The 27,176-nt window shown below is 43.9% G+C and overlaps 1 protein-coding gene across 1 annotated transcript in view; it reads right to left on the bottom strand.

Moving 5' to 3' along the window:
• lrrc17 (leucine rich repeat containing 17) overlaps positions 1 to 27,176 on the bottom strand; it is a gene marked incomplete at its 3' end in the record, with an annotated part of 106,524 nt that overhangs the window by 30,508 nt on the left and 48,840 nt on the right. Inside the window, exons 3-4 of the mRNA XM_080754545.1 lie at positions 21,766 to 22,020; positions 19,867 to 20,134 (exon numbers count right to left, since the gene is read on the bottom strand). Of these exons, the coding sequence (XP_080610671.1) occupies positions 19,867 to 20,134; positions 21,766 to 22,020 (523 nt within the window). The remainder of the gene's footprint in view (positions 1 to 19,866; positions 20,135 to 21,765; positions 22,021 to 27,176) is intronic.

Raw genomic sequence — 27,176 nt, 5'->3', positions numbered from 1 at the left:
CGAGCTTGTAGATCTGTTATTTTTTGAATAGTTAAAGCATGAAATTATTTAAGTAATAATGCATTACAGGTCTGCTGTAAAACATGGAAATACAGGCTTATTTCCCGGCAGCGCATGCAGAACATGAATGGAATGAAGAGCCAAGGTCGGGCCGCTCACAGAGCCGGTGTTGGACTGGACGCTGCTCGGTTCCGGGTCTGTTGGACTCATCAGTAACTTCCTGGTTTCAACAGCTGGGAGAAACATGTTCTGCTGCTAGAGACGGAGATACTGTACACTAGCTCTGTCTGGTCCATAGCTTTAACACTTTGAATGCCATTTGTTTTATTTACAGTACACGTTTTTCTTTATTTTTATTTGTCCAAAAAATAAAAGAAGAAAAAAGAAGTAATTATTGTTAGGATATATCTGCTTCTACTGCATGTTCTCCCCGTGTCTCCTAGGGTAGATATCCTCACACAAATATGCAGTAATCCTGGTCTCTCTCTGAATGGGACTGGTTGGAATAACGTGTTCCTTCCACGCGCTACAGTATGTCCAACTGTGGAAGCTCCCCCCTGTCAGAAGCGGCCTGCTCACTCCTCATGCACTGAAGGAAGCATGAGCTCAGTTCAGGGCTCTCCCCAGGTTGGCAGAAGGAGAGCAGAGCCCAGGATTACAGCTTAGGATATTGGCATTGGGTGTGAAAAATGGGTTACAAAATCATGGGATAAAAATTATAGAAAAAAGAAAGATAAATCTGCTTCTGGTGGTACTTTGGGGAAGGCCAGATGGTATTGATTATCCTTGGCAGCAAAATTGGATTCATCTGTGATTTTATTTTTAATAATGGCAAAAGAACGTATTGAAACTATTTGCCACAACTAACTGAAACCTGGCAGATCCTGTCCGTCAGTCAGTCCGTAACGCCTCATTGTCTGTAGCTGACCTGTTGTTGTGACATCACCATTGTTGACTGTCACGCTCCATATATGACCAAGACAGCCTGTTCTGGCAATCACATATTATGGAGATCCCTGATGTCATCAATATTAAGCCCATATTTGGCAATACCCATATATGGATGCCTCATATGGCCAAGACAGAATTCATTTGCAAACTGGATCTGACTGGATCTCCATAGATGAAGATCACAACACTGACCTCATCAAACCATGGATATCCATTCAACTAATAGAAAAGGGATGCTAGGGTTAAAGGAGTAGTTCACCCCCAAAATGACTTTTTTTCTATTGATTAGTCACGCCATGGAGACTAGTTTTTTGTCACATTCCTAAGACAAAAATGTGATAACAATAAATTTACTCCCATTCGTTCCGGATGGGGACCCGTTTCGAAACGGGTCCCCATCCAGAATCAATGGGGGTAAATTTACTCAAATCAAATTTTTGTCTTAGGAATGTGACAAAAACTCTCCATGGCATGAGTAATCAATAGAAAAAAAGTCATTTTGGGGGTGAACTACTCCTTTTAAAGTGGTTCATCTGAAAATAAACATTTAACTAGAACTGCACTCTGTCGGGGAGCCAACTTGCGCCTTGCGCACAAAGCAGAGCGTGCCACGAGGTGTGCGCTGCTGCTGGCCTCATTGGATGTTAACGAAGACATTACCAGGAACGCTCTTATATACCAAACTGACATCACCAGTGGCGTCACCAGGAATGCTGGTCCCTCATTGGCTGTAGGCCAGAGGTCTTCAACCAGGGGGTCCGGGACCCCTAGGGGGTCCTCAGAGTTACTACACTGTAGGCAGACATCTACATACATACCAGGAATCCCAGCCATGTCAGGGCTACGGTCTTCAAAAGAGTCAGACACCTACATACATACCCAGCTCATTACAGTACTTGCACGCTCTGCATGTGCAAGTAATAAAGTCCCTAACATACAAAGATTTGGCAACCCCCACCCCACCCTGCAGTATCTCTGAGGACCCCTAGGGGCCCCTGACCCGCTGTTGAAGACCCCTTAGGTCTTAGGAGGTCGTAGTGTTCTTACAGAGAACAAAACCTTGAAAGAATATTAAGTCATTTGTTATTTGTTATTTGTGTCCAAAGTTCAACCTCCAATACGGTTTCATAAGAGGTTTAAGAGGTCAGACTACACGCTGTTTGTACATTACAGATCAGGAATAGAGCGATGTGTCCTGTGGGGAACAGTGAGTGATTTCATCGTTTCAATCTTTCTTTGTTTAAATCACAATAATGGCTTTACCTCCACAACTCCATGTCTGGCTGCTCTCCAACGACATGACAGAGGAGATCATCAGTCTAACTATTAATTTAGCGAATGTCCGTCCGTCCGTCCGTCCGTCCGTCCGTCCGTCTGCATGCTGACATCACAGATACTAAACAAACAGTGTTGCCACCATGGTAACAATGCCCGACTGACTTCAACAAAGCCCAAAAGACACCACTGACTGACATCACTACAGTGCCCAAATTTGGAGATGACATCACAGACTGGCCTTGACACGGAACACCAACGGAAAAAACAACGCCTCACTCTGTAAGCTTGTAGATCAGCTGTTTTTGGCAAAGAGGTTTGTAGAGGGAAAATAAGAGCAGATTAAAGTATTTGACGGTTCGAGTGGTTAAATGTCTGAAGATCCAACAGGATGACAGTGCTGTCAAACAAGTCTATAGGCTGTCTAAGAAATCTAAGAACATTTTTTTAATCTCTAACACACTTTTATAACAATATGTAGTGGGGGTCCCTGCTTCATCTCCCCCTCTCTCTCAGCTAAGGGGTCCCTGCTTCATCTCTCTCTCAGCTAAGGGGTCCCTGCTTCATCTCTCTCTCTCTCTCTCTCTCTCTCTCTCTCTCTCTCAGCTAAGGGGTCCCGCTTCATCTCTCTCTCTCTCAGCTAAGGGGTCCCTGCTTCCTCTCTCTCTCTCTCTCAGCTAAGGGGTCCCTGCTTCATCTCTCTCTCTGTCTCAGCTAAGGGGTCCCCACTTCATCTCTCTCTCTCTCTCTCAGCTAAGGGGTCCCTGCTTCCTCTCTCTCTCTGTCTCAGCTAAGGGGTCCCCACTTCATCTCTCTCTCTGTCTCAGCTAAGGGGTCCCTGCTTCATCTCTCTCTCTGTCTCAGCTAAGGGGTCCCCACTTCATCTCTCTCTCTCTCTCAGCTAAGGGGCCTCACAGATGAGAGGCCGATGTTGGGTCAGATCAGATCTCGTGCCCGGGGTTTATCGGTGTTCATTTCAAACGACAGCGATCCTCTGTCTTGCGACCGGGCCCGGTATATCCCGCTGTGCCAAGTGAAATATCTCAGACCATTACAAATGAGACCGACGTCTCGCGATTCTAGCCACCCACGATCTCGGGGGGGTGGTGCCATGAGAGACGTGACTAGATGAAGATTCCGCCCCCTCAAGAGGGATAAAATCAAGAGTGTTTTTCTCTCTCTCTCTTCACGTCAGTTTAATTGCCATTTGTTTAATGTTTTGACAATGAGGGTGTTCCAGGTGATCCCCAGCTTAATGATGGAGACCAAATGGTAACCAAAAGGACTATTATTTATACTAAAGGGAATCTTTCTCCAAAATAATCAATTAGGCCTACCGCATGCCAGCAAAGTCAACGAGCCAACGACCCAATTAGCGCAGAAGTCCTGCAGCTGCGGTGTTCTGACTCGCTATGCTCCAAAATCCATTTTATTACCTAATTAAATATTAAAACAGCGAAATTAAACAAATATATTCGCTATAGTCTATAACAAAGAGTCTCTCTCTCTCTCTCTCTCTCTGTCTGTGCCATATTTGTAGCTAATAATGCAGTATTGATACTTTTACTTAAAGTGATCCCTGACTAATACGACAAATATGCCTTAATACATTATAATTGTCCTCTATAACTACAATGTAAAATTAAAAACACCTCAATTATTTTATTTCTTCTAGAAATAGCTAATCTTTCACTCAATAGGGGAAATGCCCGTCGCAAGTTGATGATGTCATAAATGTCAAGTGTGATCTATCCCTATGGAATTAATGGCATGCATGTGAAAATAAAAACAAACTTAATACTTCCTATGGTTAATATGAGCATCAAATCAATATTTCAAATGTGTTTGTGTTTTGTTTTTTTGTACATGCATGCCATAAAAATGACACGACATTTATGACATCATCAACTTGCGACAGGCATTTCCCCTACTGAGTGAAAGGTTAGCTATTTCTAGAAGAAATAAAATATTCAAGGTGTTTTTAATTTTACATTGTAGTTATAGAGGACAATTATAATGTTTTAAGACATATTTGTCGTATTAGTCAGGGATCACTTTAAGTAAAGAATGGGAGTATACTTTTTCCATCACTGCGCAAATTAGACTACAGAGGCGCACATGGGTATGGTATAACGTACCTTGATTACAGGAGAAAATAATAAAATGTACTTCTTAAAATGAATTCATCATGCTTGTGCTTGTTGCTAAAAAGTAGGTATTGGCAACATGACTAGTGTATCGCATGCATGCCTTCACACAGTGTGCAAGACAACAGCCATGTTACCATACCTTAGCATTTGCAGAACTGACGCTGCTGGCAGCCGGAGGAGGAGGACATTATGAGCGAGTGTGCAGGCCTATTCGTGGACTCTTTTTATTCTGACTTTGGTTGGTGTTATTACTGTTATGTTGATATGATTGATCTGAACCAAGCTGGACCCAGTGGATTATGTAGTCTACAAGGAAGCACGTTGGCTGTCTCACCCTGTCTGTCTGTCACAGCAATGGATTAATTGGTAGAAGTTGGTGTTACATTCTTCTTTCGTGTATCATCGTCCTTTGCACACAAGTGATAACTGCGCCATCATGACAAAACATTATAAAAACAAAGGTAGGTTGGTAGTCTTCTAGGTAGGCTACTGTGCGCACACTGGCCGCTGCTCACTTTATAGATATTATAATTATATATTCAGTTGAGTTATGTTTTTGGCAAGCGAGACGCGAGATGTGATGCGCATCCAGCAAGACACGGCTGAGAGTGTCGCATCTCCAATATCATTGATTGACCAGTGTCCACTCCTAAAAAGCATCAACCAGCATTTTAACGGCAACCAGCCAGACATTAAACAGACATGAGCTTAATCAGCTAATAGCAATTATGAATGTCCAAACCTCGCCGCTGTGGGCGTGCAGTCGCAGAAAAAAAAAAAGTTTAACCTCTCGCTTTTTTCTTTTTTTTACTGTCCCACCAACATCCAAGCATATAGAATAGGGACAGGCCTAGGTTCCTCAATATCATTTAGCTGGGGACCCCCTGGAACTCCCCAAGGACTGGCGGTCCTCTTTGAGGACCAATGAACAAACTGACAGAACGAGAGGCGCAATGATGTGCCTGCAGCCCGCGCATAAAAGTAAAAAAAAAAAAAGGAATGCAATGGAATGTCTCTGACTTTGAGTATTACATTATATGAATAAGATATTATATATAGGGTGTCTGTCTGTCAAGTTGCACAAGGTCAATTTAGAGCCCTTATAATACACGGATAGAACAGCACTGCCCTAGCCAAATCTGCGCAGCAAAAAAAAGACACTGCCTTGTTGCCAAATGACTGCGCAGAAGAAGAAAAAAGAAGAAAGAACGCTATAGGCTATAACGTTTTTGAACAAGTGATTACAACAAGGGAGAGAGTAGGCTAAAGTAAAAAGTAAGTAGGCTAATAATAATAATAAAAGTGTAGGCTGTAATATTGTGAGGTGACAGAATAGCCTACACTCTGCGCAGCCTAAAAAGGGAGGAGCTGGCTTCATATAATCTGAAGCAATCCCGTGAGCTCATTCAGACGACAATAATTGTAAAGGATTCCTACCCGATGACCCGAAAATATCAAGCTTTTTTGATATTATCGTGAGTGCTCCCGACGAGTCCCGAGGTCATAAAAAAGCTAATTAACATAATCCGATCGTGTCGGGGTACTGTTCAAGCCCAAGACCGATTCCGGGGCCGACCAAACGATTTTCCCGGGGGGTCCTCCCGAAATCTGGTCGGGGATCCTCGGCCCCGGGATCGGCTCAATGTGAACGGGCCTTAAGGGGTCCCTGCTTCCTCTCTCTCTCAGCTAAGGGGTCCCTGCTTCATCTCTTTCTGTCTCAGCTAAGGGGTCCCTGCTTGATCTCTCTCTCTCTCTCTCTCTCTCTCTCTCTCTCTCTCTCTCTCTCTCTCTCTCTCTCTCTCTCTCTCTCTCTCTCTCTCTCTCTCTCTCTCTCTCTCTCTCTCTCTCTCTCTCTCTCTCTCTCTCTCTCTCAGCTAAGGGGTCCCTGCTTCATCTCTATCTCTCTCAGCTAAGGGGTCCCTGCTTCATCTCCCTCTCTCTCAGCTAAGGGGTCCCTGCTTCATCTCACTCTCTCTCAGCTAAGGGGTCCCTGCTTCATCTCTCTCAGCTAAGGAAGACCCCCTGGTCTATGATCTCATCTGTCAGAGGAGTTCCTCTGCACATGGAGGCCAGACGTGCTAACAGGACACATTCTTTGTGGCTTCAGCAGAAGGGAGGGGGGATGGTTGATGATGATGATGATGATGCAATGCAGAAGGGCTGTCTGGTGTCAAAAACAAGAGGCACCATTCAATTGTATTCACCCTGGCTGCAGAAAAAGGCATGTACAGTATCTCTGCTTCTTTTCCCATATCATTCGTTTGGTCAAATCTGCAGCCTGTTTTCTATGCAACCATAACTTACTCACAGAGCAACGCAGTTCTATTTTATCTTCTCTGCGTGAAAGAAAACACTTTGGTTGGCTGTGAACGACAACGCTGCGTGCACGAAGCCATCGAAAATCTGGAGAATACAATAGGACAAAGCCTTGGCAGTTCAGTTATGGCAAAACTATGGCTGTCTAAGAGTTAGTAGTCCAGGGGTCTTCAACATTTTCAGGCCAAGGACCCCTTAGTAGAGAGATAGAGAGAGAGAGATGAAGCAGGGACCCCCACAACCTGTTCATAGATTCCATATAGTTTCATTGTTTGACAGCACAATCATCAGTGTGTTTTGGATTCATGTCAATTTGTGTTTTCAGATATTTAACCACTTGAACCATCAATACTTAATAAACTTGACCTTTCACTCTGTACTTAGTCTGCTCTTTTCCCCCTCTACACCAAATCCCTTTCCCTAAAATAGCCGATCTACAAGCTCACCACGCCTAGCAGCGCGAGGCGTTGTGAGCTTGTAGATCGGCTATTTTTGGCTAAAGTTCTCAGAAAAAGAAAAAGAAAAGTTTCTATCACACTGTAAGATTTGGAGGACCCCCTGTTGAAGACCCTTGATAGCCGTGAATGCAATGCAAGCGAAAGCAAGCCAGTTGATTTACAGAACTACAGTGTTTACATAGGCCGACTCACAGACATAGAATGACTTATATGTATTATACTGTAACTCTTAAATTAGTATGCGTGCAGAGCGTTAAAGTAGACATTATGTGTCTTTGCATTCATCACGTCTAATGATTAATGTTCACATTCACCTTGACCGTGGTCAGACAGTTCTTTTTCCTCTCTCTCTGCAACTTCCTCTTAGCTTATCTTCTTCTTTTATTATCCTAACATATGTTTCCCTCCAGCCGTGTGCTTTCTGTTGAGAAATATGTAGTTTTTTCATTATCCATGTGGAATAATTAAAACAAAGCATGTGGAGGACTGTGTGTGTCTACGTTGATAGTGTGCTATAAATCAGCAGTGAGATATTTTATAGAACGTGTGTGCGTTTTGCCCTTGGCCTGACAAGGAAGAATGATTCTCTCTCTGCACACTCTCAACTAAAAGCAGGACGGAAAATAAATAAAAAAGAAAACCTCGGTTTGAAGTGAAGCGGTGAACTTTTATTCTATGTGTTCTAGAGTTACGAACTCTGGAACATGAACTCTAGATACATTCTTTATTCTGAATGAATGAATGAATGAATTAATGTTTTTATCTGGAGGGCCGGATTGTCATGTGAAGCTTGACCAATCCTCAAAGTATCCAATCATCAGACCGGGACGGACACTACACACATATTCTGGACGTATGGGACAGATAAAACCTGCTCATTCTGGACTGAAATGACCATATATGGACATGAGGTGACAGACATTTTGTTTTTGATAAAACCTGTTCATTCTGGACTGAAATGACCATATATGGACATGGGACACACATTTTGTTTTTGATAAAACCTGTTCATTCTGGACTGAAATGACCATATTTGGACATGGGACACACAAAGCCACTCCTTGGAAGCGGCTTTCACCGATTCAAAAACTAAAATAAAAGAATCTCTCTCCCTCCTGCGTTTTACCAACGCTCCTGCTTACATGAATGTCACTTTACAGCAGGGGTTCTCAAAGTGGGTGCCATGACAGCAGTCCAGGGGTGCCGAGAGATGATGTGTTGATTAGGAATTTATGCTAGGAGCCCCGAACCAGCTATAGGCTATGCCTGCTTTGCCCGGAGAAGTTATCAAATGCTAACCTCGCCTCACCAGGTTTTCTGGGGGAAAGCCTGGTGTTCGTTCACAACAGGCCGTTTGGTTTCCGCTTTAGAAGAAGCGGCGTCGCTTTGATTTGTTTCCCCCAATCCCTATTAAAATGCTCCTAGTGTAGTCTTGCCAGCCGCTACGAGTTGGACGAAAAGGTGCATATACCAAACATTTTTTCCAAAAGCAAAACTACTCCACATCAAGGGGTTTATTAGGTAGGCCCTAAAAGTATATCCTTGAGCGCAGAGGAATATTTTGGGTTAAAACTGAATGATGAATATAAAATATCTATAATAACTATTAATTTACCGAATGTCTGACCGCCGTCTGACCGTCTGTCTGCATGCTAACATCACTGATACTAAACAGTGTCGTCACCATGGTAACAATGCCCAACTGACATCACTGATACTAAACAGTGTCGTCACCATGGTAACAATGCCCAACTGACATCACTGATACTAAACAGTGTCGTCACCATGGTAACAATGCCCAACTGACATCACTACAGTGCCCAAATTTGGAGATGACATGTCTGCACAGTCTAGCCTGGACACGGAGCACCATATATGGGCATAAAAGAGAGCCAGACAGACAGACAGACGGATACAACGGGTATTGAACAACTGGACATGGATGGTGTTCTGCCCAACGGGCACCGGTCTGGGTTCTCCTACATTACTTCTGAGACTCCTACAATAGCGACTTTAAGCAACGCTACGGCAACGGCAGGAGGACAACGGTAACCGGAAATGATCCGCGCTCGATAGATAAACCTGCCGTCGCCGCAGTCGTCTCTAAAACGCCAGAAGGTCCCTTCCCGTTGTAGCGTCTACAGCGTCTGCTACATAGACGCGTCGCCATGGGAACCAAAGAGTTCAGTAGAAGCGGTGGGACGGCTGCATGCTTAACAATTTTTGTCCCGCCTCACGTTGCGGTAGTAGAAACGGCCTGCTTAACACATGGGCGGCCAAGGTTTATAACATTTATAGCTGTTGCTGGTGCCACCATTGACTTACGTTATGTTTTGATGAGCCCCGCAAGCTTCGTGCGTGTGCACGTGCGTGTCCAGAGAAGATTGAGGAGGTACTCCATTTGTTTACAAACGCTCGCGAAACTCGCGGTAAAAAAATCGCGGTAAATTCGCGGTAAAGTGTCGCCGTGAAAACAATCAGCTCTCTGCCTCCATGGGGCTGTTTTTACCTCATTCTCAGATAAAGCCGTTCTTATGTTTCAAAGTAGAATCTAAAGCCATGTAAAATCCTTCCGTGTGGGGAGAGACAGGGGGCTTCCTGCCCTGGCTGGGTGACGTAATGGATTCAGGGCATGCAAAGGGAAGCTGCGGTCTCGAAAAGTTAACTATTTGTTGACTCGTCCCTCGACGATATAACTTCCTGTGGCAGGGTGACATCTAGTGGCCATAACTCGTCCCTGAACGCGTTTGGCTCCCCAAGTGTTAATGGCGCTAGTATAGATATATGCAGGGGTGTCGCACCAAATTCTGGGCCCCGGATACAAGCATTCACTGTGGGCCCCCCATGAATGTTCTTCATAGGGGCAGGGGCGTTTAACCCATTTACACTGGGAAAGCTTTATTTTGTGCTTTAGCTATTGAAGAATAGCAGATATACAAGCTCACAGCGCAGCACCGAGTGCCGCGCTGCGAGCTTGTAGATGCATTTTAAATCGTGAAAATGTGTGTGCAAGTCTTTGAATATATCAAATCATTCTAAGGCTTTTAGAAAAAAATATATGTTTCTATGTCAGTGGTGCTCAAACTGTTTCATGTGAAGGACCCCCAAAATGATACATGTACAGTATTTGGCCACGGAACCCCATCTCAAAATATTTAGTTCCAGGGACTAGGGATGCGGTATCGGTACTCGCAGTATTGGTACTCGCCCCGATACCGGCCTATTTTGCTGTACTCGTACTCATCAGATATTGCTCACGGCAGCGCCGGATACCATTTTGTTTCATAAATATGTCGGTAACAACATATCAAAAGTTCTAAGACACAGTTGTGTGTGTGTTAGTTCAGCTAATGAACAGTGTTTTCACCTTCTCTCACTCTAGGCATGACGACATAATTATTTAAAGCATTTTATTTTGGAGCGCCACACACTATTTAAGCGCTTGTACAGAAACGTAACTTACAGCATCAGTATTCGGTATCGGCAAGTACTCAAATTAAGTACTCGTACTTGTACTTGGTCAACAAAAATGTGGTATCGGGACATCCCTACCAGGGACCCCCAGAAGCAAAATTTGAGTTACAAATGTTCACTTGAAAAATACATATATTCAAAGATTTGCCCACATTTTCACGACTTTTCAAAAATAGCTAAAGTATAAAATAATTAAGGCCCCTCCTCCACCTTGGGCCCTAGTAACTCAGTCCCACTTTCCCCCCACCCTGTGATGCCCCTGGTTATACAGTATGTATAGGATTGCTCTGAGCCAAAAAGGTTTGGGACCCCCTGATTTACTGCAATGAAATTTCTCTACTCTTCTCTTCGCTGTAGTTAGTTCTACTGAATTCTCTCTCTCTCTCTCTCTCTCTCTCTCTCTCTCTCTCTCTCTCTCTCTCTCTCTCTCTCTCTCTCTCTCTCTCTCTCTCTCTCTCTCACACAGACGTGACATAAGGTTTTCTGATGACAAACTGCCCACGCTCCATTATCCAGGAAATCCATGACAAGCCTGACAATGACAGACACGCCAGAGCGTGTGTGTGTGTGTGTGTGTGTGTGTGTGTGTGTGTGTGTGTGTGTGTGTGTGTGTGCAAGCGTAGCCAAGCAGTGAAGAACGAGCCAATAGCATTAACCGTCACTTTCTCACACACACACACACACACACACACACACACACACACACACACACACCACACACACACACACACACACACACACACACACACACAGACACACACACACACACACACACACACACACACACACACACACACACACACACACACAGCCTACTGAAACAGCCTGACGTTAATCTATATACAGTATTTATGACTCTAAAATCCTCTCGTTGATCCCGGTCCAACTTCAACTGTTCCAAACAGCTCCAGACTCTGTTAGCTGCACTGTGGCGTTTATTCACTATAGTTACCTATTCTGTAGATTGTTATATTATTGTTACAAAACAAAACAAAACATATCGTTGTTGTCGGGTGGAGACCTTGTATGTCCAAAACTGTTCGTTTTGCATTTATCATTTAAAAAAAATGATTTAAACTAGTGAAAATAGCAGATCTTCAAGCACACAACGCCTCGCACCGCGAGCCGTTGTGTGCTTGTAGATCTGCTATTTTCACTAGTTTAATGATGAAGTAGGGCTGTTTGATGAAGTAGGGCTTCTTACGTACAAATGTGAGACTATAATATTTAATCATTTTGGGGATGTTGATGTTGTCATCTGCCCATTTGTCAATTTGGTAAAAAGAAATAGGTTGAACTCATATTTTGGGACCATCGCTCCATTGTTCACAATGGTTTGTAATGCAGGCTGCTATCCCAGGAAGTCATGTGATCCAAGATGGCCGCGGTGTGAATGGCGTGAGTAATCAATAGAAAAAAAAGATCATTTTGTGGGTGAACTACTCCTTTAAAACCCTCTAAGGCCCAAAAATAGAAATACTTGAAATAAAAAATTTAAAGAAATCAGATGGTGTTGTAGGAGTCTTAATCAGAGGAAAATGTAATGTTTTTTTTAAAGGTTTTATAGCCATAAATCATAAATCATGCTCTAATTTGCATATGGGGGATATTTTTCACTATAATAACACATGTACATGTTCTAGACATTCTAATGATCACCAAAAAAAATAGTACAGCCATTTTACTTATGTTTTTGTGAGGAATAGCTTCCATGAAAAAGTGAGATGTTGTTCGTCAAAACTCTGGAATGTCAGCGGGTGTGGCGGGTGTGAATGTCAGCCCCTGTGGGGGGTATTTATATGCAAATATTGTGGCCAATGGCATTGTAATACTAAACAATAGAATCCAATGGTGATGTTTAGGTGGTAGGGGGAGCTAAAATAAAATTATTTAAACCTTTTTTTTTTATAAAATACAAACGTTGTAATATTACAACAGGCTCTAGAGGGTTAACATACCACTGCCTGCACGATAATCCTTCACAACAAAACATAAAGTTTTATTGATTTTGACGGAGACTTCAGAGAGCTTGGAGTCTGTCTGTGAGAGGCCCATATGAGCTCTACATGCTCCTGACACCTGAAAAACATCTGTATTGTTTGTAACTCAGCCACAAATCTGCTTTATTCTTCAAACCTCTCAGATTGCAATAAATGAAAAATAAATAATAAAAAAGCGAGAGGCCTGTTCCCATGATGCAATCTGTTTCTGCATTCCCATGACGCAATCTGTTTCTGCATTCCCATGATGCAATCTTGGCGCACAGTGTCCACATTTCAGGATTCTATCCACTGTTGCCAGATATTGCGAGAGAAACAAGCAACCATGGAAACTATGAGAACAAGCCCAAAACGAGCGACTGGGGGCAGGTCAGTCAAACGTTATTGTCTATTGTTTCAGAGCAGTGGAGACCAGCCATGTTCATGTCAAGGAACCACAAATGAATATATGTATTTGGGCCACAAAACACCATCTGAAAACATTTTGTGTTTATATTCCGGATTTTTCAAAGATTCAAGATTGTTTGAAAACAGCAGATCTACTAGCGTAGCGCGTGGAAGGAACACAATATTCCAACCAGTTCCTTTCCCCTCCCATCAGACGCCCCGGCTGGCCAGGGGGAGGCAGTATAGAGACCAGTTTTTTCGCAGATATCTGGTATTGTGATATTATAGTTATGTAGGGCCACATATCACCACAGATATCGTATCATGAGCCATACCCATATCGTCCCAGGCCTGCAAAAATTTCAGAGAGAGTATTCTACCATCTTCTACCAGAACAAACATCTCAGGGGGATGTTGAAGAGAGAAAGATGGAGTCTGGAGGGACTGGAATGCGCTGTGGTTCCCCTCAATGGAACAACCACCAACCACTGAGATAGAGAGAGGGGGGGGGGGGGGGGGGGGAGGGAGTAGTGGAAAGAGTGATGGAGAAAATGCAGAGGTTTTGAGAGAAAGAGGCTGGCAACGCTTGGAGAGAGGATTTGATGCAAAACATGGATGGAGAAAACAGGGTGGTGTGGAGTTGTGGAGAGAGACCAGAGGAGGATGAGGGTTGTGTTGTGGGCTTTTTCTGGACTGCATGTTTCATACTGTACAACAGTAGTTCTCATCCTGTTTTTCGTATCTTTTGAAAGCAGTCACATGCATATATTTATGTCAAGTAAGATCCAGTTCGACCTCGTATACACGGACGCTACGCTTCGGCATCGCAGGGAAAAAAGCGGCGCGGCAAACGGCTCAAACCGTTCAAAAGATATGCGCTGCTGAATTTAGGCTAGATGCTAACCCCGCAGCTCAGAGCACAAAACAGCGAATCCAGGGGTAGGCAACCTTAGGCACGGTGCCAACATTGGCCCAGGGGAGGGTGATCACTGGCACACTGGCAGAAGTGTGAGAAAGAGGATTAATATTTTAGAATCAAATACTGTTTTAAACGTGGTCAATTACATTAAGTCACCCAATTTGCACAAATTACATCCTGCACATAATTCTACATTCATTAAAACTCTGAACTTTGACTGGGGAGGGAGTCGGGGAGATAACACCGTTATAACAATGTCCTGACAATCAAAATGTCTGATTTTTTTATGGCGCGTCATTATAAAATGTATGTTGACACACTGACTATCTAGAAAATAAAAACATGGCACTTCATTTCAAAAAGGTTGCTGACCCCTGATCTAAACAAAGATATGGGTGTTTTCATTAAAAAAAATAAAAAAAATAAAAAAGAATAAAAAAGAAAAAGATTTTTTCCAGCCCATAGACTCTCAGAGTGGACTGTTTCTGGTCTGGAGCTGAGTACATGAATCGGCAGTTTAGCAACCAAAAATTGCTCCAATGAGCTTGGAGGGTGGGGGTGGGTCTAACGAATATCCAATCCACGCAGCAGTTGAAACGATTCAAACAAAGTTCACACACCGCCAGGCAGGCACACACACACACACGCGCGCAAGTGCTGATTTCACCAAGCTGTTAATGTTGATTACATGTTTCTGGTCACTGTTCTGTGTGGAAGCAGTCACTGGCACAAACAGACACACACACGCCGCGACCGTGGGTTGCGACCATGCGTCGCGTTCATTCGCGCGTGACAGCGAACGTGCACGCTCGCACAAAAGTCCCTCCCCCAGAATAGGGCACAATTTCAGACTAAAGCGTGAGTCTGAAATCAGGCTAGTTTCCCGTTGGAAACCGAATCAGATTTTTTTTTTTTACAACAGGCGCAGATCGTTGCGATCATTTGATAAATGCAATAACACCTAAATCTGTCAATGGCAACGAGGGCTTATAAAATACACTTTTTCATAACTCCTCTGTGGCAGTGCATTTGAGTGTATAATGAGTTACAGATATTATTTCAGATTACCCCACACACACACACACACACACACACACACACACACACACACACACACACACACACACACACACACACACACACACACACACACACACACACACACACACGTTGCACTGTAACAGTATATTTCATAGTCTTTATGCGTGTAAAGTACAAAGGGATATTGAACACGTTTGATTCAGATTCTCATTCATATGGAGGGACTGCGGGACAGATGGAGAGAGTGACGAAGCGGGACGGGGGAGATTTTTTAGAGGAAGGAAGACGACAAGACGGATGTGAGCCGAACACAGAGGGACCTCACATGGGCTCAGGATCTGATAAAAGAATCGATAGAAAAACCCTACCACTGTAGAGAATGGGAGAGAGGGAGAGAGGAAATTATTGAGGAAAATATGCTAAAAGCTTTGCTCGGGGCAACGTACTGTACTGCAGGCCTACACGGGACACACAGACGGAGCTTTGTGGGTCTTTGGCGTGTCAGCAGCCAGAGAAAGATGAGGCTCTGTTCACACATCACAGACTGCTCCTTCATGACGGACATCAATCATCATCCGTTTCCCCCCGCAAGATCTGAGAGCTTCGCTTTGTGTCACGGGCGACAAAAACACAGAAATCATCTGCGTGGAATGAAATGCTGCCTTGTCGTGAGAGGAGTGAGTGTGTGTGTGTGAGAGAGAGAGAGAGAGAGAGAGAGAGAGAGAGAGAGAGAGAGAAAGAGAGAGAGAGAGAGAGTCACGGACAGGAGAGGATCAAAAGAGATTGAAGCAATTTGAAACCTAACCCAAACCCACACCCTAATCCTAACCTCAGTAAAACTATGCCTATACCTCCATTAAAGGACAACTTTAGTTTTTTACAACAAGGGTTCATATTTTAGATTGTAAATAAAGAATATAAAAGATGAGTGTTAAAATTATTTAATTTACTTCTTTCTATTGTTTTAGAGATTCTTATTTCAGTGGTTGGGGGCATGCGTACAAGTGGCTAAATATGTAATTTTACACAGAATAAGCCCATTTCCAAGATACAACGCAACCTTTCATGGTTGGATGTGACTTATGGGGGCTAGAAGTGTTACTGTGAATAGCAATAAAGAAACTGCTGGCTTATTGTGTCTAAAAAGACATATTTAGCCACTTGTACCCATGCGTACGCATGCCCCACATTTTAGCACGGTAAACGCGATAAAACAATAGAACGAAGCAAATGAAAACATTTTAACACTCACTTTTTCTTTTCTCTTATTACAATCTAAAATATGAACCCTTGTTGTAAAAAAACAAAGTTGTCCTTTAAGGCTGGGCAATATATCGAAAATGTATCAATATCGAGGTATCAACATGTGAGGTATACATATCGATGAAGGCGGGTTGAAATGAGGTATTGGTGTATGTGTCAAATTAATTAACAGACACACTATGCATGCACGTAGCACATGCACAAAAGTAGTCCATATGTAACCAGGTGTGGATATTTCAATAAAACCATTGTTGGAAAATGGAAATAAGGCATTTGATGTATTTATTCTATGTGTACTGTGCAGTGTGCATGCATGGATATGCTATTCATTATCTGTGTTAGGCATGCAGTGGACCTAAAGCAGAAAAAAACATTAAAAACTATTATAATGCAATTGTTTTTACTAAAATCGTGAGTAATATTGATATCGACGTATTCAACAACGTTATCGAATATCGAAGGTTTTCCTAATATCGCCCAGCCTTAATCTCCATAGAACACAGTCACACGACTGCGTTCTTCACGATACCTTTACTTGAGTAAATCATGTTGGAGTACTTTTCCAACCACAGCCTGCCTCCAGTGTGTCTGTGTTGTGGAGACCAAACCAAGCCGCAGTGAAACACCAGCTTTATGAGACGCCGTGCAACACGTTTTACACAAGCAGAGTGACCGCTGCCTCCAGGGGTGTCGTACACAATTCTGGGCCCTGGGTACAAGGATTCACAGCGGGCCCCCCATGAATGTCATAGGGGAGGGGGTTTAACCCATTTAGACTGGGAACACGTTATTACGCATTCTTTTGTGCTTTAACTGTTGAAAAAATAGCAGATATACAAGCTCACAGCGCGGCACTCGGTGCCGCGCTGTGAGCTTGTAGATCTGCCACCCATCCATCCATCTTCAACCGCTTATCCGGAATCGTGTCGCGGGGGTAACAGTTCCAACTGACATTTTCCAGAGTACCCAATCCTGAGCAACTTCCTCCACTCCCTCAGGGAGTATACCGAGGTGTTCCCAGGCCAGTGTGGAGATATAATCCCTCCATCTGGTCTTTGGTCTGCCACGGGGTCTCCTCCTAGTGGGACGTGCATCGAGGACCTTCCTAGGAAGGCGCTCGGGGGGCATCCGTACTAGATGCCCCAACCACCTAAGCTGACTCCTTTCCAAGTGCAGGAGCAGCGGTTCTACTCCAAGTCTCTCTCGGGTGACTGAACTTCTCACCCTATCTCTAAGGGAGATACCAGCCATCCGTCTGACGAAACCCATTTCGGCAGCTTGTACCGCAATCTTATGCCCCACACTTCATGACAGTAGGTGAGAGAAGGAACGAAGATTGCTCGGCAGACAGAGAGCTTTGCCTTCCGGCTCAACTCGATTTAAAAAAACAAATGTAGGACACCCAAAACCAAGGGACCCATAACGATCTCTCTGCGGCCCACAAATGGGTCCCGACCCAGTGTTTGGGAACCAGTGCAGTAGAGTATAATACTGCTGCTCCATGCAGAGAGAGAGAGAGAGAGAGAGAGAGAGAGAGAGAGAGAGAGAGAGAGAGAACCAGATGTGAGGTTTGGAAGGGGTTTGTGTGTGTGTGTGTGTGTGTGTGTGTGTGTGTGTGTGTGTGTGTGTGTGTGTGTGTGTGTGTGTGTGTGTGTGTGTGTGTGTGTGTGTGTGTGTGTGTGTGTGTGTGTGTGTCTCCCTCTCTCTGATACATGGGCATGGTGGGCCAGCCCCCCCACCCCACCCTACCCAGTCAGTGCTGACTCAGCTCTGAGCCCAACCTCAAAACACAACCAGATTGAGACGCTGCAACGTTACGAGGCTCAATTCACTCTCCACCAGATTCACTTCAGCTCCTATCTACTTATTTCTATACAGCAGGGGTCTTCAACGTTTTCAGGCCAATGACCCCTTAGTTGAGAGTAGATTCCATAGTTTCATTGATTGTTTGACAGCACAATCATCAGTGTATTTTGGATTCATCTAAATTTGTGTTTTCAGATATTTAACCACTTGAACGTCAATACTTAATAAGCCTGACCTTTCACACCTTGTACTTAATCTGCTCTTTTTTTCCCCTCTACACCAAACCTCTTTGCCGAAAATAGCCGATGCTGCGAGGCGTTATGAGCTTGTAGATCTGCTATGTTTGGCTACAGTTCTCAGAATATGAACGCTATTTGTTAATATATGGACCCATTAGGGTCAATTTGGTTCCATTTGTACACTGTCAGAGTTACAGACTTGTAAGGGTCAATTTAGACCTCCTCAAAGGACCCTAGAGAGTCCCTGAAATCGAGAACCACTGCGCTATATAGACTCACTTCAACTTAATTGCATTTTTACAGCGCTTTTCTAAGCAAGTTGTGAACTCAAAGCTCTCTACAACGGTCCATTCATTCATTCATTGGGAGGTGAAGCGGTGAACAGTCGACGCCAGCGTCCTCACTTCACACATTCACACACCAACGGTGGCAAAGCTGACACCGACCCACTCACTGGAGGCAGAGAGAGTGTGTAGTGGAAAGCGTGATGGAGAAAATATAGAGGTTTGAGAGAAAGAGGCTGACAACGCTTGGTGAGATGATGTGATGCAAAAGGGTGTGGTGGAGTTGTACAAAGAGACAGTAATGGACTGCATGTTTCATACTGTACAAAATACACACAATAATATATAGCAGTGTTAACGCATTCACTGCCAAGAACATAACATAGCCAACTAAGCCTCTCAACTAAAAGAGAGAGAGAGCAACGTGCTGGAGAGTCCAGATAAGATGGCAGGCTGTCAATTTCCCAGGATGCCTTGCGAAAGCCTGCTTTTGGTGACTCCCGTTTCCCCATTGCATTGTATACAGCAGGGCTGGATTAACCACTGGGCCGGTGGGGCCGTTGCCAGGGGCCCTTGACTCTCAGGGGCCCTTGGGGGAACTGGGCTGCGTGGTCATTGATAATTATACTCAAATTAAATGTATACGTTAATCCGTCCCTGGTATACACTAGGGCATTAACGACTTATGATTTGTGCAAGTCGACTCGACTCAATAAAATGTTGAGTTGAAGTCGACCTTATCGTTTGATGACGTCATCACATCACAAGACGACCCCCCAATTATTTTGGGGGGTCCCCAGATGATTAACTTGATGTGCAACATTGTTTTCTCACTCACCAGTAAACAAACCAACATTAAGTTTAAGTGTATAGAGGGTATCTGCACATTTCTAAAGTGACAATTTAAGGACGTTTTAATACCTCTAAAATGACAAATTAAACATTGTCCAAATTGTCAAATATTAGAGGCAGAAATTGTGAAAATAGCCAATCCATACATGCTCACAACGCCTCGCAACGCAAGGCGTTGTGAGCATGTAGATCGGCTATTTTCACAATAGAACGTTTATTTTTTCTTTATTTTTTTCAACTTTTTCGACTTCCTCTGGTGGGAGTTGAGTTGTGTAATGGAGTCGACTGAGTCGACTTGTCGACTTTTACATTAATGCCCTAATATACAGTACAAACTCGATGCAGAAACATGGATAATATATGCACGTCCATGAGTGTTAAGTCAACAAGTCAACAAGTCAACAAGCCAACAAGCCAACAAGTCAACAGGTCATGTCGAGGCGTCTCTCACCTTTGCTGCTGCAGTCCAACAGGGGTCTGGGGAAGATGTAGGTGTGGCAGAGGGTGGTGGCGTCGCCCTTCCCCTTCCCGCGGGGCGGCTTGGGCGGTTTCCCCCCTCCTCCTGCCCCTCCTCCCCCGCCCCCAGGACTCCCGCCGCCCTGCTGGTCGCCCCCGGCGCTGCACAGCGCGTCGGCGTCCAGCTTCTTCAGCTTGTGTCCTCGCAGCTCCTCAGGCTCGGCGCACTTGGCGTAGTTGGCCAGGTTACGATTACTGGGAACCTGCAGCCATGGGGGAGGAGGAGGAGGAGAGGAGGTGAAAGGTGTGTCCTTCTTCCCTCATCACTCTGACCTGCAGGGTGCGCTGTCCAGTCCCTACCACTGCGTGAAAAACATTGAATAGAGGAAGGTTTTCCTAGGGTAAATTCCCTCATACGTATCCTGCATACCCAAACTTACAGATACCATCTCGTTTGCATATATTCCCTTGGCCAGCCAGCCCCCACTTCTAGATTCTAGTATGAGGGAAAAACCTTTATTCAATGTTTTTCACGCAGTGTACACAGTACACTGTAAAACCAGGAAACTTGACCATTATATCTCCCCTTGAAAAGGTGGTACCATAGTTTTGTTAGTTTGTTTCTGTTTTGTATGTGTCTATGGAGTTAACATTACTCTAATAGACGCCCAGGTGTGTTTATACTATGTTTTGTATGTGTCTATGGAGTTAACATTACTCTAACGGACCCCCAGGTGTGGCTATAATGTTTTGTATGTGTCTATGGAGTTAACGTTACTCTAACAGACCCCCAGGTGTGGTTATGATATGTTTTGTATGTGTCTATGGAGTTAACGTTACTCTAACAGACCCCCAGTGTGGTTATAATATGCAAATATGTCCTCCCTATTTATTTTTGATTACTTCCTGAAAGCTGAAAGCCTCCGAGGAGTCAAAAAGGTTGAGATACACCGAAATAATGAATGACATCATAATATCATCCCCTCCCCTTTTCACAATCCATCATTACGACGCCATCATCAAGGAACCCCCAAGACACAGTGTCATGCCCACACCGACCTGCAGGGTGCTCTGTCCAGTCTCTGCACCATATCGTCACTGTCAAGCAGAAACCTCGTATCTCCAAATGTGTAAGTTCTTTCGTAAAGTAAAACCCTGCTCCATCATGAAAAAACTGTCGCACGGGACTAGTGAAAACAGAAAATCTACAAGCACACAGTGTGCTTGTAGAACGGCTATTTTCACTACTTTGAATCATAAAAAAAAAAGATACATACAAAACTAACGGTTTTTGACATACAAGGTTTCCACCAGACAAACGATGATATGTATAATATAGTGTGTGTCATGAAATGGGTTTCCTCAGACGGGTGGCTGGTATTAGAGATGGGTGAGAAGTTCAGTCACCCGAGAGAGAGTAGAACCGCTGCTCCTACACTTGGAAAGGAGATAGCTATTTTCACAATTTTAAATAGTTTTTAAAATAAATCGGGAGATAAGCAACCGTCAGGTTGCATACACAAACTTTAGAGGGCAATGGTAGCCAATCAGGAGGGAATATTGGAAATGGGACAGATCCATTTTGATGACATGACTTTAGAGATACTGTGTACTGCTTAGCGTGATTTTAGTTGTGTAGTAGCAGTGTCCAAAAATGTGTTTTGGAAGAATCGGCCTCATGGTGGCGCTAGAAGAGGGCCATGTGAGAAATGGGGGGTTGGGGTTGTGGTTTGACATCCAAGGGGTGTGTGTGCAAAGTGTGGCATGGATAGGGGCAACCGTGGAGGAGATATGAGCAGGCGAAAAGTGTGACACGACGTGATGTGACTGACAGACAGCCGGTGGAGCTTTTCATGGTAACCTTCGACCTATAGAGTGTCATGCCCACACTGACCTGCAGGGTGCGCACCAGGCTGTCCAGGCCACAGCCACAGCTCCAGGGGTTGTCGTAGACGCGGAGGTACTGCAGGCGGGGCAGCGGCAGCAGCGTGTCCTCGGAGGCGCTGCGCAGCGCGTTGTGCTGCAGCAGCAGGGTGGTCAGGCGGCTCAGACCACTGAACGCCCCGTCCTCCACCAGGGAGATCTGGTTCTGCTGGAGGTCCAGAGAACGCAGCGCGGAGAACCTGGAGAACATGTTGTCTCTGAGAACCTGGGGAGGGAGACAGAGGTTCAGGGGCGTCAATTGGGTATGGCAGGGGTATGCAGCTGCCATACCCTGGGTCCAGGGGGGAGAATAAAAGTTACTTTTAAATATAAATCCATGAATGTCTCTTTGTCTATCTGTGCTGGTTATTATGTTGTTAAATTACAGTGAAATAACTACCAATGCAAACATTTACAAAATGGTCACTTTAACAAGGTATTATAATTATATTCTCCACACTGTATTCTCCCCATCTTGACAAAATGGTATATTCCCAGGTTCAGCAGGTCAGCTGCACAGGTGCAATTCATTATTGATAATTGAAGCACATTTACTAACATGCCAAGTTTAGCAGCACTTGAACAACCATTCTCAGACATTGTGAAAATAGCCGATCTACATGCTCACAACGCCTCGCAGCACGAGGCGTTGTGAGCATGTAGATCTGCTATTTTCACAATAGAACCGTGTTATACAAAATGTAATGCCTCTTTTCCATGAGGACTCCCATCTTTGCCATACCCTAGCTTTTGCTGAACTGACGCCACTGCAGAGGTCATGAAGACCCTTCAGAAAAACATGTCAATTCAATTCAATTCAATTCAATTCAATTCAATTCAATTCAATTCAATTCAATTGACAATTTGCCATCCTGGCCCCCAAACTGTGGAATAACAGGACAAAAATCCACTCGTCCGAGACAGTTTGCCCTCCTGGCCCCCAAGCTGTGGAATAAACTCCCTGTCACACTTAGAACAACGGACTCACTCGCCAGCTTTCGCCGTGGACTGAAGACTCACCTTTTCAGACTCCACCTAAACCCTTAGCACTACTGAAACACTCAATGACCATACATGAAGCTAGTTAGCATTTGTTTTTAGTTTTTTTTTAGAATCCTTTTTTCTTCACTGATTATATTGTTTTTTTTAGATTGATATTCATATGCATTTGTTATATTGTTGTTGGTGTTCTGACATGTTATCTTGTTTATTATATTGATGTATTATCTGCTTATTGTAAGTCGCTTTGGATTAAAAGCGTCTGCTAAATGCCTAAACTGTAAACTGTAAACTGTAATAAACTCCCTGTCGCACCTAGAACTACAGACTCATTCCCTAGCTCCCATTAGAACTACAGACTCACTCCCTAGCTTCCATTAGAACTACAGACTCACTCCCTAGCTTCCACTAGAACTACAGACTCACTCCCTGGCTTCCATTAGAACTACAGACTCACTCCCTAGCTTCCATTAGAACTACAGACTCACTCCCTAGCTTCCACTAGAACTACAGACTCACTCCCTAGCTTCCATTAGAACTACAGACTCACACCTCTTCAGATTCCACCTAAACCCATAGCACTACTGTAACACTCCCCTTCCCTGACCACACATGAAGCTAGATAGCATTTTTAGGTTAGAAACCTACCTATGTTGTTGTTTTTCTAGATTGATATTCATATGCATTGTTATGTTGTTGTCTATGTACTGACATATTATCTTGCTTATTGTATTGATGTATTACCTGCTATTGTAAGTCTCTTTGGATTAAAAGCGTCTGCTAAATGCCTACATTGTAAATTGTTATAGCCTAGGCTTCATTTTGGCATGACATTTCACAAAATGTTGCCAAAGCACGTTTACAATTATATGACATTACCAACAAACAACATAACAATATGAAATCAATGAAATTACATCAATAAAGGAGATGGTGTGGTAAAGTAAAACATGGTATATACAGTAGGGCATTCACGAATAATGATTTTTAGAATTCGAATTATTCGACCTCAAAGTATTCGAATATTCGACTGGCCAAACTGTCAAATATTAAGTAAGCAAGAGGCGAACATTGTGCAAATAGCCGATCTACATGCTCACAACGCCTCGCGTTGCGAGGCGTTGTGAGCATGTAGATCTGCTATTTTCACAATATTTAACTGCGGAACCGAGTCACATTAAATGTAATACCTACAATTCCAAGTGCTTGTCAGGGTGGGGGTCCCCAGTTCAAATATCTAGCCAAGCTTTATAAACTATATATATATATTTTTTTTAAAGAGAAAACAATAACAAAATTATAATAATAAGCAAATATTCGACTTCGGTGAACAACGTCGAATAGTGACTTTGATATTCGAATATTCGAATATTTGGTGAATGCCCTAATATACAGTACATGTGTCCTACTGGTTGTCCCTTTTCTTGTGACATTTTGTAGCTAAAACTGCACACTCTTCCTGTTCTCCCAAGAGGAGTGGCAGTTTCTCCCTTGCTGTTGTCTCTATGACACATGGAGAGAGAGAGGCTGGTGGTTATTATTTTGGAACAACCATCCAGCTTTCTTTCTTTCCCCATAACCTTTATTTTGCTCCGCTACTCCTCCCACATTGGTGGCACTTGGGCCGTATGTCAAATCCACCCAGGCCAGGATTAACACCTCTGAGGGCCCCTGGGCACTGAAGCTCCAAGGGCCCCCCTCTACGTACGCGTTACGGGGCTCCAGACTAACTGTTTTCAGCATTTTAAAAAGTAGCTTAACGATATCAGCAGCCAGTGAACACACTTAAAACAATAACAGTCTGAGTTAAGAAACAGTGGCAGTGTGGCCACTGACAATCAGAATAAATAACAATGTACTATTATAGTACTACTACTAACTACATGGTCAAAACAAGCCATATCCTTCCCCCCAAAATGCTGCTGCTGCAGCGCTCATTGTGCGCTGCCAGGCAGGTAGGCAGCGAGCAGCCGAGCGCTGGTGGCACATTGTACTATAGCCTACACAATCACACTAGCAGCAGCATTCTCAACAATAAAACACTCAAAATCAGGGGATTGGGCCTTGGGTAGCCTGATTTCCGACTCGACGCTGGGGCTTGAGTCTGAACGTGTCTCCATTCTATCTGATTGAAAAGGGGAGGGGATTTCAAATTTGAAATCCCCAATCACAAGAAGACTACACTTCCGTCGACCCTCCCACTCTCTGAGTGCTGCGAGCCTACTGTTAGACCCCCCCCCCCCCCCCCCCCTCTCTCTTTTGCTTTGAATTCATTGGTCGGTGGACTCGGTTCACCAAGACACCGTATCAAGAGACGCGTCATATGACACATCCAGACCAAGAGATGCAGTCCACTCAGAGAGTGGGCGGGTCTATTGGCTGGAGCCAGGCTAGGCCTTGGGGGCATCATTTAATGTATTTCATTCGGATTAGAGGGCCCCCTGATGCCAAGGGCCCCTGGGCACGTGCCCAAAGTGCCCATAGTGTAGATCCGGCCCTGGAATCGATTCCTTGCATTTTGATAAGAGATAAAACTTGCAATTTCCAATTGCATCTTTCTAGTTCCTGTCTGATCAGCAGGGGGTCATCAATATGTCATGGGAAACTTGGCATTCCACCACTCTGCCACTGTGATATGGAATTAATGCCCTGACCTCCATTAAAGCAGGCCTTCAGTGGCAGACATGGGATTCCATAGATCAGTGTTTCTCAACCTTTTTTCGGCATGGGCACACTTTTCATGTCCCAAGAATCCATGGGCACAACATACTACGGGGGTGTAAATATCGTCACTGTCGGGAAGAAACCTTGTATCTCCAAGTTTCAAATTTGTACGTTTCTTCGCTAAGTAACACCCTGCTTCATCATACTAGGCTGTCACACAACAGTAGTGAAAACTACAAGCACACAAGCACACAACGCCTCGCGGTGCGAGGCGTTGTGTGCTTGTAGATCAGCTGTTTTCACTAGTTGAAATCATTTTTAAAATGATAAATACAATACTGGCTTTCAAGCAGTTTCAAGGGGCACACTTTACCCTTCTCAGGGGCACACCAAAGGTCTCCAGGCAAAGTGGTTGAGAAACACTGCCATAGATATAGAACGAAGCCTGAGCCAAATGGGCCAAAAGTAAATAAGGTGATTTTCAAGAGCAAAGTTCCTTCGAACTTATGATGTTTGTGGCAGTCACAATGAATCCTTGTGTGTGTGTGTGTGTGTGTGTGTGTGTGTGTGTGTGTGTGTGTGTGTGTGCGTGCGTGCGTGCGTGCGTGCGTGCGTGCGTGCGTGCATGGTTCTCTTGTTGATGAGGAGGGGTGCAGGGTCACTGTCGGGCACCGTTTCCTGTTCAGCGTTTTGGATCAGGGTCAGATTTCCTCAGGAATGCATCCTGAGGAGGCTGCTCTCTTCCAGCTGCTGAGGCCTCCTCTAACACACAGTGTGGGGGTAATAATTAATCAGCAGTACAGGAGAGGTTGTGCCTTACCGATTTACAACAGTTACTAGGGGTGTAACCATCTAGTAACTGCATCGAAATATAGTTTTTCACTTACAAAAACGAAGTATATCGAAATGAAAACAGCTAAAATCGAATCGTATCGTTTGAGTTTGTATTGTATCGAATCGGCAGTGCAAAGAATCGATTGTATCGATACTACCTACTTCTGCATTGTATTTAGCATTTTTAAGAAGAAAAAATGAAAATGAGGGCTTTAATTACTTTTCTTTTCCATACAACTACACTGGTCTATGGATAAATGTGTGTAATCTCTGGGTTCATGTCAAGTTGCAGGTTTGTCAATATACAATGTCCATGTATTTGGCAGATAATCACTGTGTTTACTTATTTATATCCATAATAATACATGTTTCCCTTTAAAACCTGCACTACCCACACCTTTCACACAGATTTAATTTCTTTGCTAAATAGTTACTATATCGATTTTCGCCATGAATGAACCAATATCGTCCATGTATCATATCGTCAACCATGTATCGTGATATGTATCGAATCGCTATTAAAAAGTATTGTTACACCCCTAACAGTTACCCTTAAGATAAAATAAAATATGTCAACTTCATTTTGTTGTAATCAAGATATTCAATGGCACGTTTAGCTGCCCCTGAATGTTGTTTTGTTGATTAGACCAGTGCCGTAATGCTCGTTATCATGACGGGTAGATAGCTATTTGAACCAATCAGATTGCTTTGTCGGAAATACCCATCGTATAATTAAGCGATATTAAACAAGAGGTTGTGCATTATCGTGATAATCTGCACAGCAGCATTGCTGCAGGAACGATGCGCTAGCTGAGTTCCGTAGGCTGAAGTGCCGTTAACCAGGGTTATTGCGATTATACAACTGTTGTATAATCACAATATTAC

The sequence above is a fragment of the Nannobrachium achirus genome (genome assembly GCF_963921795.1).
Source record: "Nannobrachium achirus genome assembly, chromosome: 23".
Lineage (NCBI taxonomy): Eukaryota > Metazoa > Chordata > Actinopteri > Myctophiformes > Myctophidae > Nannobrachium > Nannobrachium achirus.
This window is presented reverse-complemented; position numbering and strand designations above follow the sequence as displayed.